Here is a 14,039-nt window from a genome sequence, read left to right as displayed (position 1 = left end):
TAGAGGTAGAGCGTCCGCCCGGAGAGCGGAAGGTCCAGGGCTCGATCCCGGGCCGTGTCATACAAGAAGACGTTAAAAGATTGTACTTGTTGTTACCCTGTCTGGCGCTCGGCATTAAGGGGCTAAAACAAGGACTGGTCGGCTCGGAGTCAGTATACTGTGTCTGAGTGGGGTATTCATGTTAAACTGCAGCATGGTATCTCAGTGAGCTAGCACTATAAATCGGCATCAGTCCGGACTAGTACAAGCAGCCACACACACACATACACGTGCATGCACGTCGCTATATAAGTGCAATAATCTTGGACGCGACGTTAAACCCAATTTCACCTCACCTCACACCAAACACAAGGCTGTTATCAAGCGCTAGTGCAGACGTGATGCATCGTAAAAACTGTATCGTGATGTCTTCAGAAATACAATTATACTACGAGATAGTACGGCTAACGCTGACTCACCGGTGGAACAATGACAATATCGCTAATACAGATATAACGTATTTGAATGTTAATACTAAAGACAAACGATCATTATTTTTGCAGTGACGATATAACACGTATACACGTTTATTGTTAACTTTCATCAGTTTTGCTCTTCATTTTAATAACTTTGTTTTCACATATATATGTAGCAATACCCGACAAGCATGTCATACATAATTATGGGGCAGTTTTCAATCTTGTACTGACTTACTCTGGTGTTAATGAGCGAAGTTTATTGGCTTGTGTGTAAAACCCCGTTTTTCTGGTAATCCTATTATTACTTAGTTTATTTCTATCTAATGACACCCTGTACTCTGGATCATGGCTCCGTGACTATCAATAACAATTAAGATGAACATTCAGTTCAAGTAAATGAATGAGTTTGTTTTGACGCTACAGTCAGTCAAAAAACCAATGCTGTGAGGTTTGATAACACACTTCTACCAGGTCGAACATCGTGGATCCTCATTTTCTGCCTAAAGAGAATCATAGTTCATATGCTAATCCATCTGCGAATACCCTCCCACTCAAGATGACCTTACTTGTTGCTATATCTATCATCTATCCCCCCAATCTCTTTTTGATTACCCAATAAAGTCAATTCATAGTTACACGGTTGTGAAGAAGCTTACAACTTTATAAGACTTATTCATCTCATTCCAAAAAAGCTACTCGCGCTCACATAAAGTTGTAGTTATTATGTCACTGTTTTATTTCTTTAAAAATATATTACATGTTCAACAATAACAATTAAGATGAACATTCAATTTCCGATATAAGTAAATGAATAAGTGTGTCTTTACGCCACAATCAGTCAAAGACCAACGTTGTCCGGTCTGATGACACACAATCTACCAGGTAACACATTGTGTACACCCTATCCCAATTGAAGTCTCCACTGTGGGTATTCCTGGGGACGAAAAGGCCCCATGTACCTAGGAATTTCATCAATACATTCATGCGCGGCATTCTCTGCCTAAAGAAGATCATATAGTTAACATGCTAATCCAACTCGAACTACCATCCCGCTCAAGATGAATGTTTTATGTAACATCCAACAGGCCCACTTTTACGCACGCACGCACGCGCACACACATATTTTGCTTTACCAATCCCTGAATTGAGAAGACGTGCGTTACGAAGCTCCTCCAAGTCATCATCAATATCCGTATATGTCTGTAATATCATTACCCATCCAAAGCCGAATATACCTTTATTGTGTTTTCTTGACAACAAATGTTATAATTGGGATAACACTTTCTGAGTAAAGTACAGATTCTCGTACTTTCTTGGGTTGAGACCCGTCCGGGATTTGAACCAACACTGTGAGTGAGGCACCCAATCGCCGGAACACAAAGTTGGCGATCTAACCCAGCCACCGAACCAAAAATGTTAGTCCAGATGACGTATACTTTGTGTACTCCTCTGACAAGAGAAAAATGGCACGGCTTCTATGACCAAAAACTTTGAACCAACAATGCCTTTAAGAAAGTGGTCAACAGTAACACACATTATATTTGGATACCACTTTCTCAGTAAACTACATATTTTTAGGGTGGATATAATAGACGTTGATGGTTGATTATCAATGGACAAATTAAAGCCAAAACTTAACTTATGAATGATTGGTAATGGGAAATGGACAATGGGCAAACGGGAGGCGGGGTAATCAGCGCCATGCCAGTTATCTGTTGGCTTCCCTTGTTGCGTTCCCTTCTTTGCTATCTTTTTACTTTTGTTGTTCTTACAGGTACAAATATATGTTCTCTGCCTCATAGCATTTAATAATATGCACCTGATGAAGGAGAAAGTATATATTCCGAAACGCAGTGTTCCTGCGTTGACATCCATAAATATTTTTCCTTGTGTGTATCAGTTCTTAATGCCCTTCAAAGACTCAACCAGCTTTGTATTTAAATGTGGTGATATTTGCGTAGAATATAATATGGTCATGCCTATATACATTTGGGTCTTTGTCTACATAAGCATTTAGACATACAATTTAAAGCTAAGGACATTGCTAATTCTGCAGGCATGAAGTACACGTCATAGCAAGCTGTGATCTTTATTCATACTTTAGATATTCGTAATGGAGATCTGTAACTGAAGTTTACCGTAATCTTCCGCAACTCTCACCTCCTGACCAGTTGAACGTCTTAGTGCATTCAGATGCCATTGTAAAATTCCAGGCTGCCCCTTTTTCTGTGATGTTTTGACGGATGAAATCTATTGCGTTATAATAATCTCTCTTTGCTGATATATAATATGTACATGTTGTAAAATATTTACGATATTTTAAACTTGTAATTCGATGCATATGCAATGCAATGTGAACATAAGTGCGGATGCACGAAGGCGGTTATAGTCATAGTTATACTGCGATGGATGTAGGGGAATGGTAGGGGGGTGTATGTATGTATGTATGTATGTATGTATGTATGTATGAAAGCACGAATACCGATACATGAGGGCGGATATAGTTATAGTTCGATGGATGTTGGGGAATGGTGGGAGGATGGATTATGTATGAAAGCATGCGCATGGATCCATGATTGCTGACGTAGACATAATGCTGGGGAAAGAAGAAAGTTGTTTGTGTGTGTGTGTGCGTGCGTGCGTGCGTGCGTGCGTGCGTGCGTGCGTGCGTGCGTGCGTGCGTGCATGCGTGCATGCGTGCATGCGTTGTGATACGAGGGTTGGCGAACATGTTGTCAGATGATTGTGTGAGTAAGTTAAGTGGTTGAGGATGTGGCAGGTATGAGTATTGGTACATGCAGACTTGGGGTTGGGGGACTGGGTGTGCCTGTACTGAGGTTTTTTGTTTCACTAACTTATAGTGTTTTCTTTCACTCAAATACTGTTTTACGCATTTTAATGACTGAAACTGTAGTGACTCAAAGGACATACTGGCCGGGCATTCAACATATCTACCCCAACTACATACGTAGCCATTTTTATGGTGTACAAATCTTCTTCTACCCCTCACACACACACACACACACACACACACACACACACACACACACACACACACACACACACACGCATTAATTGTTTTATTAAATGTATCTTCGAGAGTCAGTAAGAAACTAGAAATAACTGCCTTTGTTCTGTAAACCTCACCAAGTTTCAGCTTTCGCCTCTTCCTTTGTGGACTGAGGTTTCACATTTGTAAAATGATCTCTCTTATCTGTCTGTACCATCAACTTAACTGCCCTCACCCCCTGCAGTTTTCCCGTCCCATATTGCCAAGCAGGTGACCCACAAGGAGGAATACCGCCCTCCCTCAGTCCAGTGATACTGTGCCTAGCACAATATGTTGGGGATACGTAGCCTTGCTGTGGGCAAACATTTTGTAACAATTTGGCAAACTTTGATATGTAAACACCAAATATTATTCAGTTTTATTTCAACAAAAACGGAAAAAATCCGATCCTACTTATTTTGTGGATACCATAACAATAAATCAAGCCAATAGATCGTTTGAGCTGGCATGAATATAAAAAATAATTAGCAAGTCAATAGTCATAATTCCCTCTGTTGGTCCCACGTGAAATGTTCTTCATGAATAGAATAGATGGCTGATAGACGTTCGACCGAATAATATCATTTGCTAACTTCAACTGTTCATCTAATTTCCATGAATGTATGTTACATAGTTCATATGTTCATGGGCTTCTTCACTGAATGTATAGTGTGGAGGACTACTTCACTTGAGGATAAGTAACATAAATAATGATGATAATTATGATAGTATTGCCATTATTATTCCTTCAGATTATTAAAAAAAAAGTTATTATGTTTTCATAGAGAGAGAGAGGTATGGAGATTGTGAGATTATTTTTAGCATCGGAATTGTTAACATAATTCTTAAAGATATTATGTTTTGTTTGTTTGTTGTTAAACCAACTGCACCATTGCGACAACACCAGGAGCATGTTTCATGATTCATCATAATAAATGATATCATTGGATGCTCGCAAAAACGCGAGCTCATTCCGATCCACTAGTGGCACCCGCCACAAACACATCCAAAGGCAAGCCAATTGTTCACCCGAAAAGGCAGAGAATTGCATCTGACATCATTTTTGTCATTGATACGTCAAACCTGGAAATGCCGTCAACACGTCCAACACAAAGCCCAAGCCAGGACCCAAATCCTTCAAACCCGGCCAAAGTTCTGTTAATTACATACATTTCCCCCTAACCTTAAATAATCTATACTAGTTCTGAAGTAAATCGTATTTACCCGTATGAATCGTCTTATGTTATTTATTGCCGATAAACAGAATATGCACACTTTCTGAAAGTACTGTGTGATAAGTCACGCACCAAACCTATACTCTCGATATACATGCTGCTCTTACTTAAAAAAGAATATTGGGTTAACAAGATACGTATATTAAAGTACCATGCTTTCCTGATGTGCTCTCATTCTAATTAATTTTGAAATAATGGCATAAATAGCTACCACTCATCTTTCAATATTTTTCAAGGTTGGGTTAATCACGAACATATTTGAATATGTACAACATCTATACTTACTTATCTTTATACTTAAAGGCATCAGGTTTGTCTGTCATAAGACCCCGAAACAAATATGTCCAACACAGCCCAATATTTGGCTCTTGGCTCCTTGTTCTTATATTTTATAAGAATTGTTTAAACAACTGTTTTTTTCTTTAAAATATGTTCATTTCAGAAATTAGATGTTATTCTAGCATCAGGTCTGTGGTACGTTTACTGCATCAGCATTACATTAAAACGATATTACATTATATAAATCCACACAGAGGAAATGCTTAACATTTATCTTTTAAGGAAGAGTGCAGGACGACTTGCTTTATACATATAAAAGTGGACATATATGTATGGACATTTGGATGATACAGATATACCTCCTTAAAGATAGTGTTCGTAGATGACTGTAGAAAATGGAATAATTATGTGAGTAATCGGGTTAATACCACGTTCAGCAATATTTAGCCATATTGCGATATTGGTTTCCAACATACAAGACGGACCATGAAATTTTGACTTGAATTTGGACCTGGCTTTCTGGTGTGATGTAACACCCCAGAATCTCCGGTAGAAAAAGGGCTCAAAGCACGAATTAAGATCACGAGATGATACTGATGTATGCATCTGGACATATATTTGCGTAGTATTACTACCTTAATTCATCAGTATATATGTATTTTGCATAAAAGGATATTATAGGATCGACGCTGACATGCGCATATAACCTATTCACCAGTGCTGTAATATTTCATTTCTTCTGACACATATCGACCCGAGAAATTATATTTAAATTTAAAAGGAGCCCAAGTGGGATAGAAATTTGAGTCTGAACCTGTTGAACAAGGCTTGTTTCATTTTGGGCTATAGCATTGCCGCAAGGCCTGAGCGGAAGGGAACACCTGTTTGCACCCATCAGATACCAAACACAACTTCTCTCTCCAAACGAAAACAAAATACGAAAAATGTCGGAAGTGTATCCTTCTAATTTTCTATTTAGATACATGTTTTAACTTTAAAGTAATTATATGTATCTCATGTATTATTGGTATCTGTGATGCTGGTACCGTTTTGTTGCCATTGTGTAGCTTTTGTGGAGTTATTATGAATATCAAATACATGCCTTGAAATATGGACTTGTGAAAGAACTCATCATTGAAACATTTGCATTTAAATTAATGCATATACCATTAACTTGGCGTGTATGGACATATTATCCATCTACTTATACACACTTATTATGGACATATACAGAATTTCATTGTACCTTATTATTTAAAATAATACCCGTGAAGATCCGGGTTAGAATAGGAATTCAACAACCCATGCTTGTACGAAGGCGACTTGGCTCGCTGACTTGGTTGATGCATGTCATCGTATCCCAAAATGCGTAGATCGGTGCTCTTGATGATAATGACTAAATTGTTTGGTCCAGACTGGATTATTTACGAACCACCGTCATATAGCTGGTATATTGCTGAGTGCGGCGTTAAACAACAAACAATCAAACAAAATCTATATAATTATTAAACACCTTCCAACAATGAGAAATTAAACTTATATTTTCTAAATATTCTGTTATATTTATAACATAATTTGATTCATAATTTAATTATTGCGATGCTTTCTTCCCGGTCATTCAATGTGCATGTTCATTTTTCATAAATGGCTACGTTAGTGTGTTGTCTAGATCTCTCGTTACCTATTCACAAGAATAGATTAAAATAATTTGTTTTACTATCATATTTCTGTTTATCTAATTCATAATACGAAATTGTTAATTCATTTATAATAGTATAGATCATATTCGTGTATATCACTATCTGATGCTAAGGTTTTATTTCAGAAAATATAATTAATTCAAAATGTAGAAAGATACACAATTTGCCATTATTTGACTTTTAAACTGTACAAAGTATGATATAATGATCAAAATGCCTTTAACGGGTAGTATTTAAGAAAGAAATATTTGTCGAGAAGTCCCATTTTTCAGATATGCCCTTCAGTAGTATTATTACATATCTCCAGAGAGAGGTTTACATTGTAGTTCTCATTATTTGTGGATAATTCAAAAAGCAACATAGAAAATATATATGCTACCATGACGAAAGAATACAGAGTATACATAACTCGCAATTCTATATATTCAGCAAACAGCCCAAAACCGAAACTCCACAACATATCCGATTACACTGATTAAGGCTGTCCCAGTTCTCCATGCGATACCGACGCCCGTTCGTCTCCCAGACCATACAGAATAATACATTTAAAAGGAATCCAGCTCAAGTCTAGAACGATTTGGCAAGCCTAGATTGCCTTAATTCTATCCATGAAAGTAAGCATTAATAAAAAAATATTGTTCTTGTCTGCTTCAGATTATATTTTGTAGATACTTATATAACTAGGAAAATTGTACTGACACTGGCGCTGTCCCCTATTGAAGCTATCCACAAGAATTTCGAATTGCCGCCCATTGTTCGATGTCAATACATCGATGACAAGTGAGGATATCATAAAGTAATCGTTGATGCCGCGCTACACTTTGATAAAAATTATAATCAAGTTGACCGGTGTGTACATTACTACAGTGAACATGTACATGATCATGCCCTAATAATCAAATGCCGTAATGTCAAATACTAATTTATTATTGTGTGATGAATTTAACTGGATCAGTGGTAACATGTGATATTAATATTCCATCAATTTCTTTCCTGGTTGGTCCATCCATGTCTACAAAATGAACATAATACAATTAAAATGGAGCCTAGAACAATTCTTAGTTTCAGGCTAGGGCTGTGGAAATCTAGACTTTCCCAATCATTATAGACTTGAGTTGGTCTCATGTTTTACATTATTCTCTTGGGTCAACGTCACAGCTCATACCATACACTAACAAGACCAGCTTGCCCCCCGCCGGAGCTCCCGGATTTTGGTTATATCATCTAACATGGCCAACTCTGCTCTTAAGTAAACAAGAACCTAATCAGCGAGGGGTCCTTTATCATCCCTATGTGGCTGCTTATAAAAATCTGATATCTTTTCCCAAAGACCTGGTTAATAATATATTTTCTGCTGAATATTCGAAACAAATAGAGTGAGTTGGTACTACATGTACATATGTATACGGTTCTATTTTAAATGACTGCAGCGCTCCATTATGAAAACAATTTGTTTTAACGCCGCTCTCAGCAGTATTCCAGTGATATATGACGGCGGTCTGTTGTATATGAAATATATTCAAATTGAATCTTGAATCTTGAAAGTTGCAAATAAGTATCACATGCAGTATACAGTATATCAACTGCAATATACTGTATACATCAGTATACAGTGTGTCGCGAGCTCTGCGCGGGGCTGGAGCACACATTTCCTACACCTCTCCCTTCGACAAACACATCACGAGGGTTGCAACGAGGTCACAGGTCAGGCGTGCACTCGTCAGTTGTCTAATACGGTAAAGAGTAAGATCTTCCGGAAGACCACTGCACTGGAGGTATGTGGATTATTGAGGAGATACTACGTGTTTGGAACTGGGAGTTGAACACTAAGCACTTTTAGAGAAGAGCTCACAATAAAACGTTATGGACTCGCGGACGGACTTGTGTTTTCATTTCAAGACGTACATTTATCAGGTTGAACTTCCTAACTGTAACAATAACTGAACTTTACGCCTTTTATACACATTTGTGATGGGGCGACAATGCGACAACGAGACATATTTTGACCTTGAAAATGTCGCGTTACGGCATCGTCGCCCTTTTGTAAAATATAGAAAAGGATTATCAAAGAGCGAAAATGCGAACACGCGACATTGCGACAAATGGCCAATTGTCGCGCTTTTGTTAATTTTGACACGTTTTGCTTGTTTTTGTAAAGGCGTCAATGCGACAACGAGACAATGTCCCTTCCATAGTAATCCGTGCAAATAAAACTGAGTAATGAAATAGAAGTCTGACATGCCAGTTAAAAGATAGAGTGTTGCAGCTTCTGATTTCATAGATCTTCAAGAAGGGTTATCAATAATGGGATGGGTGATGAGTTCAACTGCATACGCTGTGATTAACAATAATGCTCCGAGTCAATACATTTTGTCAAATGTATGACATGTATTACGTGAATGAACATATTGTTTATACTCGTCCATGTTTTTGACGGACAAAATAATTTACATGCTCGGTAAAACTGAGGACGGGCATCATTATGTGTTTCCGTGCTTTGTTCAGGTGAACAATTGACTTGTCCTTGCATGTGTTTGTGACGGGTGCCACTTGTGTGGCAGGATACGCTCACCTTTTCCCGAACACCCATTGGATGACCTGAACCACTTCGGATTTTTATCCCACATCAGTCTGATACACCATGATATAACTGAAATACTGAAATACTTTACAGTTGAAAATGATGTTTAATGCGATTACCGTAGTGTGTTACTGCAACTGTTAATATTTTGTGCAGTGATGTTATGTAATATGTAAAAGAAAGCATATTCAATTATCGAATTGATTTGAATAGAATAAACTTGCGTCAGTGTATTTTATTAACGCCCCAAATCGTAATTTAAACACATAAAATAACAGATCACGCATGGTGCCTTGACTTACTACTAGATTTAATGGGCCACCCCGGAATAAAATAGTTCCCCCCAAAGCGAGGAACATATGTTTTAGTATGTTTACAAGACATATATTCCAAACAATATCCTCATTAGATTAGAAGATCGTTTACAGAATTACCTCAGTAAGTCAATTACAATGACAGAGCGTCGTAATACATTTACATCAAGTACAATACGTCAAAATGGCCGACACGATAAACGTAACGGGAGATATTTTCGAAGTTGTTAATTAACCTGTGGCTATTTCAAGCCTTTGGCATCACTGATCAATTGGCCGATCATTGAAAGGTGATTGTGAAGATGTGTCAAATAGATACTAAGGTAAATTCATAGATTTCTGTAAATTGTCACTGCGACAGTTTGGATTTTTTTTCGTATTTTTTCTCTCTGGGATGGGTTGTAGCGAGGGTATCCTTAAATGGGCTTGCAACCACGCTTCTGTATGAATTCGTACCAGGGAATTCCAAGGGTTTTCCCCAGGAATGTGGAAGTAGTCAGTGTTTACGCCTTTTCAAGAATACAGTCACGTGAAGAACGTCATGTGACCGACCTCGCGTCCAAGTCGTATATCTTATAAAATTCACATTAAAAAATTAGTTATTGTTATAACCAAATGAAACACAACCCATTATCCGATAGGGGTAACTGTACATAGCCGTTACCACAATAAACTTAGTAACATTGTTTGGTTTGACTTCTTGGCGCGTGTCTGAATTCCATTAACATGTAACATATCCTAAAACTAGCTTATCAGCAAATCTCGCTGCACTGCGCGCGACAGATACTAGAGCAAGGCATGCCAAAAATACGAAACCTAAAGCTTCCGAAAGGAAGCCTTGGACATCACGTGCGTCGGGGGACCAGCGCCATCCGATTGGCCGTTAACAGTTGTACAAGGCGGAGCAAAAAGCATCGTTTTTCCGTCCATTTTACGCTTGAAAAACTCGACCCTTTTCTGGACACTTTCTAGACGCTGACCAATTAATCAATTTTAATGAATTTTTAGTCGTTTTTCCGTCCAATGACCATATACGGAAAAAACGACGTTTTCGTGTTTGCAGTGTTCATAATTGACCTTTTCCGCAGTGTCGGGCAGTGTCAGTTATTCTGTATGACTAGAACACTGCTCCGGAAAGCCAAGATTCTTGTTCTTGATGAGGCTACAGCCTCCGTTGACATGGAAACAGATGACCTGATCCAGCAGACCATCAGGTCGGAGTTCAAGGACTGCACGGTGCTGACCATCGCCCACAGGCTCAACACGGTCATCGACTACGACAGGTAATTTTAAGTACATATAAATTTATTGATAACTACCCATAAAGGTGGAAATATCGAGTTGTCTATATTTACAAATGTTGAGCTATTCACAATGCTCATTGGTCAATTTAAGCGATAAGGCGTCACATTGCTTCATTGTTGAGAACAATACGATATGACGTCACCAATTGTTCATGGCACCAGAATTGATAATATAACGTCGTCTGAAACAATAGACTGAATAGATTGACTGGGATTCGAACCAGCGACCATAGGTTCCTGGCACGATTGTGGCTTCGGAGACGACTTGACCACCTCGCAGTTTGTGATTTCTGAATATTTAGTTCGTGAAGTTTTAATCATAAACCCGCATGTGTATGGCTTACAAGATTGCTCAACCACTTGTGTACACATTACAATTTGGGCAAGATATATCTGGTTACCTTTAAGTAACTTCCATACGTATTTGGGTAAAAGGGAAAATCACACTCAAAACTTTCTTTTCCCTTTAAACTGCTGCACATCCGTGACGGAGAATGACAATGACGAGACATCAAACTTGCAAGAGTGAACATGAAACGAAATTGTTAAGGCCTATAAGGACATTAAAAAAACAACAGAATGCCTATATTGCTTATATCTTCTATAAGAGCTGCAAGTTTTAAGTGCATCGGAACAATACCAGTATGATAAGTAACGGAGATTACTTTAATACGCTTTCGTTCTTCAGGATTCTAGTTCTTGATGAGGGCGAGGTAAAGGAGTTCGATTCCCCAGAGAAACTGCTCCAGACGAAAGGTGTGTTCTATCAGATGGCGCGTGATGCTGGAGTCAACTCCAGCTGAACACTCGAGGACGGTAACATCATTAAACCTCACGGCGCACCAACAAAAACGTGTATTTATGTTCTGAAAGAACCCACTGCCTTTCAACAAAGTCACCAGATCTCATATAATACAGAACCATTTTCACAGGTTCAAAAACTATACTTATGTATTATTCAATATGGATTTAATATTTGTATCTTATTTTGTTATTTTCTTTTAACATATGAAGTTACAACAAAATAATATCCTGCGTCTCCTAAAGGTGTTTAGGTCAGTACACCTGGCGTTGGGTGAGAAGGGACGGTCCAGTGATGAACTGCATCACATGTCTCTGTGCAGAATTGTCACCCTTAGTTGTGAACTTATTGTTTTCAATTGTTCTCAATAAACGCAAAAATACATAGTTTAGTCAATATATATAAATGTTATACCTCTATTAAGAATCTTACAATTCCATTGGTTATTCCCTACCAAGTGACGAATCAATACATTTCAATGTAGACCTCAAAATCATGTGACTGACACTGACCTCGAATATTGACTCGTCACATGATCAGTATTCACCCGTCCCGTGATGAATATTGACAAGGTGGCATCTCAGTTTCACAAGTTACCGTAATCAAAGACGTACATAGATATATTCGTCTTTGCTGTAATGAAACACAGGATGGTTAAAAGACTTTGTAAACTTTAATGGGAATTTCGGCTAAACAAAACGATTGATTAATCTTGACGAGTAACGACTTGCCTGCGTTCTCGGTCGGATCCTCGGGTCCTGGTTTTCGCAAACTGATTTCGTCAAAAGTAATTATTTGTATACTAAGTCGACAATAATGACTTCAAAGTCTACGTTAACTCATTAACATTATCATAAGACTGTAGACAGAAATACGAAACAGTGACATCCTTCAGCGCAATAGGGCAACCTAAGCCGCGCCCACCCTATCACATATTTGACAATACCAAAGCTTATACAAGCAGTCTGCGTCATTCGAAGATCTAGTTGTCGCCCTCATTTTCTGGAAAATGTCAGATCTTACAATTCTAACATACGCTTACATATTTATATGCTATCATATTAGGATGCTGAGAACAAATGGGCCCCGGATTCATTCATACCAGCTAGTACCAGGTTTTATATACGTTTTGTGATACATAATGTTTAGCAGTTATTAGCTAGTATCACATTTAATTTTTCGTTTGTGATGCTCTTATTTATTTGTATTGTGTATTTATAAATAAGCTGAGATCTTGTGCTGATGTAAAATTTCCTTTCGGGATAATAAAGTGTTATCTTATCTATCTTATCTTTTCTGACTTATCCACCTCGCATTCTGCAATATCTATAATTTCATCTCCTTTATTTCTGACCTGATGATCTGTTGGATCTTGTCATCTGTCACGTGCTATTGCATCATCAATAACAAGGACCTTGGATTTCTTCAAGAGTGTTCGGGTCAAACATTTTTGTTTATTTGTGTGTTGTTTTATGTTGCACTCAGCAATATTCCAGCTATTTCCAGCGGTTTGTAAATAATCGAGACTGGACAAGACAATCCACTGATTGATATCATGAGCATCGATCCACGCATTTTGAGGTACGATGACATGCAGCAATAAAATCAGCGAGCCTGACCACCCGATCCCGTTAGTTGCCTCTCTTCCGACAAGCATAGTCGCCTTTTATGACAAGCATGGATTGCTGAAGATCTATTCTATCACGGATCTTCACGGATCTCCAGTCACACATAATAGCTGGCGTTGTCCGTTATTGTAATAAATAAATAAATGATGATTTGTGAAGCATCTCTAATTTCAAAAGTAGTTTGACTGGGACTAATCAGAAGAGAACTATAAAAATGAGGTAAATTGAATGTCCAGTTCTGAGATAACATACAGAAATATTGCTGAAAACATAATTTGGGTTGTACATTTATAAGTTCCTGAATTGTCGTTTGTCTCGATTTTGTATATTCAAACTCAGGTACAGAAGTCGGTGAGAAATCAATGAGAGATGTTTCTGAAGAAGATGTTGCTATGCAGGTTACTGATATCAATACCATGCGGATATGCTTATAAGACAGATAGATGCCTGTGGTATGATAGCAAGTTTCTCCCTGAGATCATTAAGTCCGATGTCAGCAATGTCTACACCGTCCATAACAATAGATTTACCCGTCCACAGACCTGGACATATGACAGATAACAATTATGCAACAGTGTGTGAATGGAAATAGAATGACATCAAGGTAAACATAAGTCCATATGGGTAACACTTGATATTGTGATATAAACAAAAATAGTATTTCTTTCTTTGACGCCAATCTCCCTTTC

At 38.0% G+C, this 14,039-nt stretch overlaps 1 protein-coding gene across 1 annotated transcript in view; it reads left to right on the top strand.

The window, feature by feature from the left end:
• LOC139474474 (multidrug resistance-associated protein 1-like) overlaps positions 1 to 12,957 on the top strand; it is a 39,076-nt gene extending 26,119 nt beyond the window's left edge. Inside the window, exons 25-26 of the mRNA XM_071257511.1 lie at positions 10,705 to 10,899; positions 11,609 to 12,957. Of these exons, the coding sequence (XP_071113612.1) occupies positions 10,705 to 10,899; positions 11,609 to 11,723 (310 nt within the window). The 3' untranslated portion in view covers positions 11,724 to 12,957. The remainder of the gene's footprint in view (positions 1 to 10,704; positions 10,900 to 11,608) is intronic.
• The last annotated feature ends 1,082 nt before the right edge of the window (positions 12,958 to 14,039 follow it).

This window comes from Haliotis cracherodii, unplaced genomic scaffold, assembly GCF_022045235.1.
Source record: "Haliotis cracherodii isolate W230 unplaced genomic scaffold, xgHalCrac1.p SCAF_3, whole genome shotgun sequence".
Lineage (NCBI taxonomy): Eukaryota > Metazoa > Mollusca > Gastropoda > Lepetellida > Haliotidae > Haliotis > Haliotis cracherodii.
This window is presented reverse-complemented; position numbering and strand designations above follow the sequence as displayed.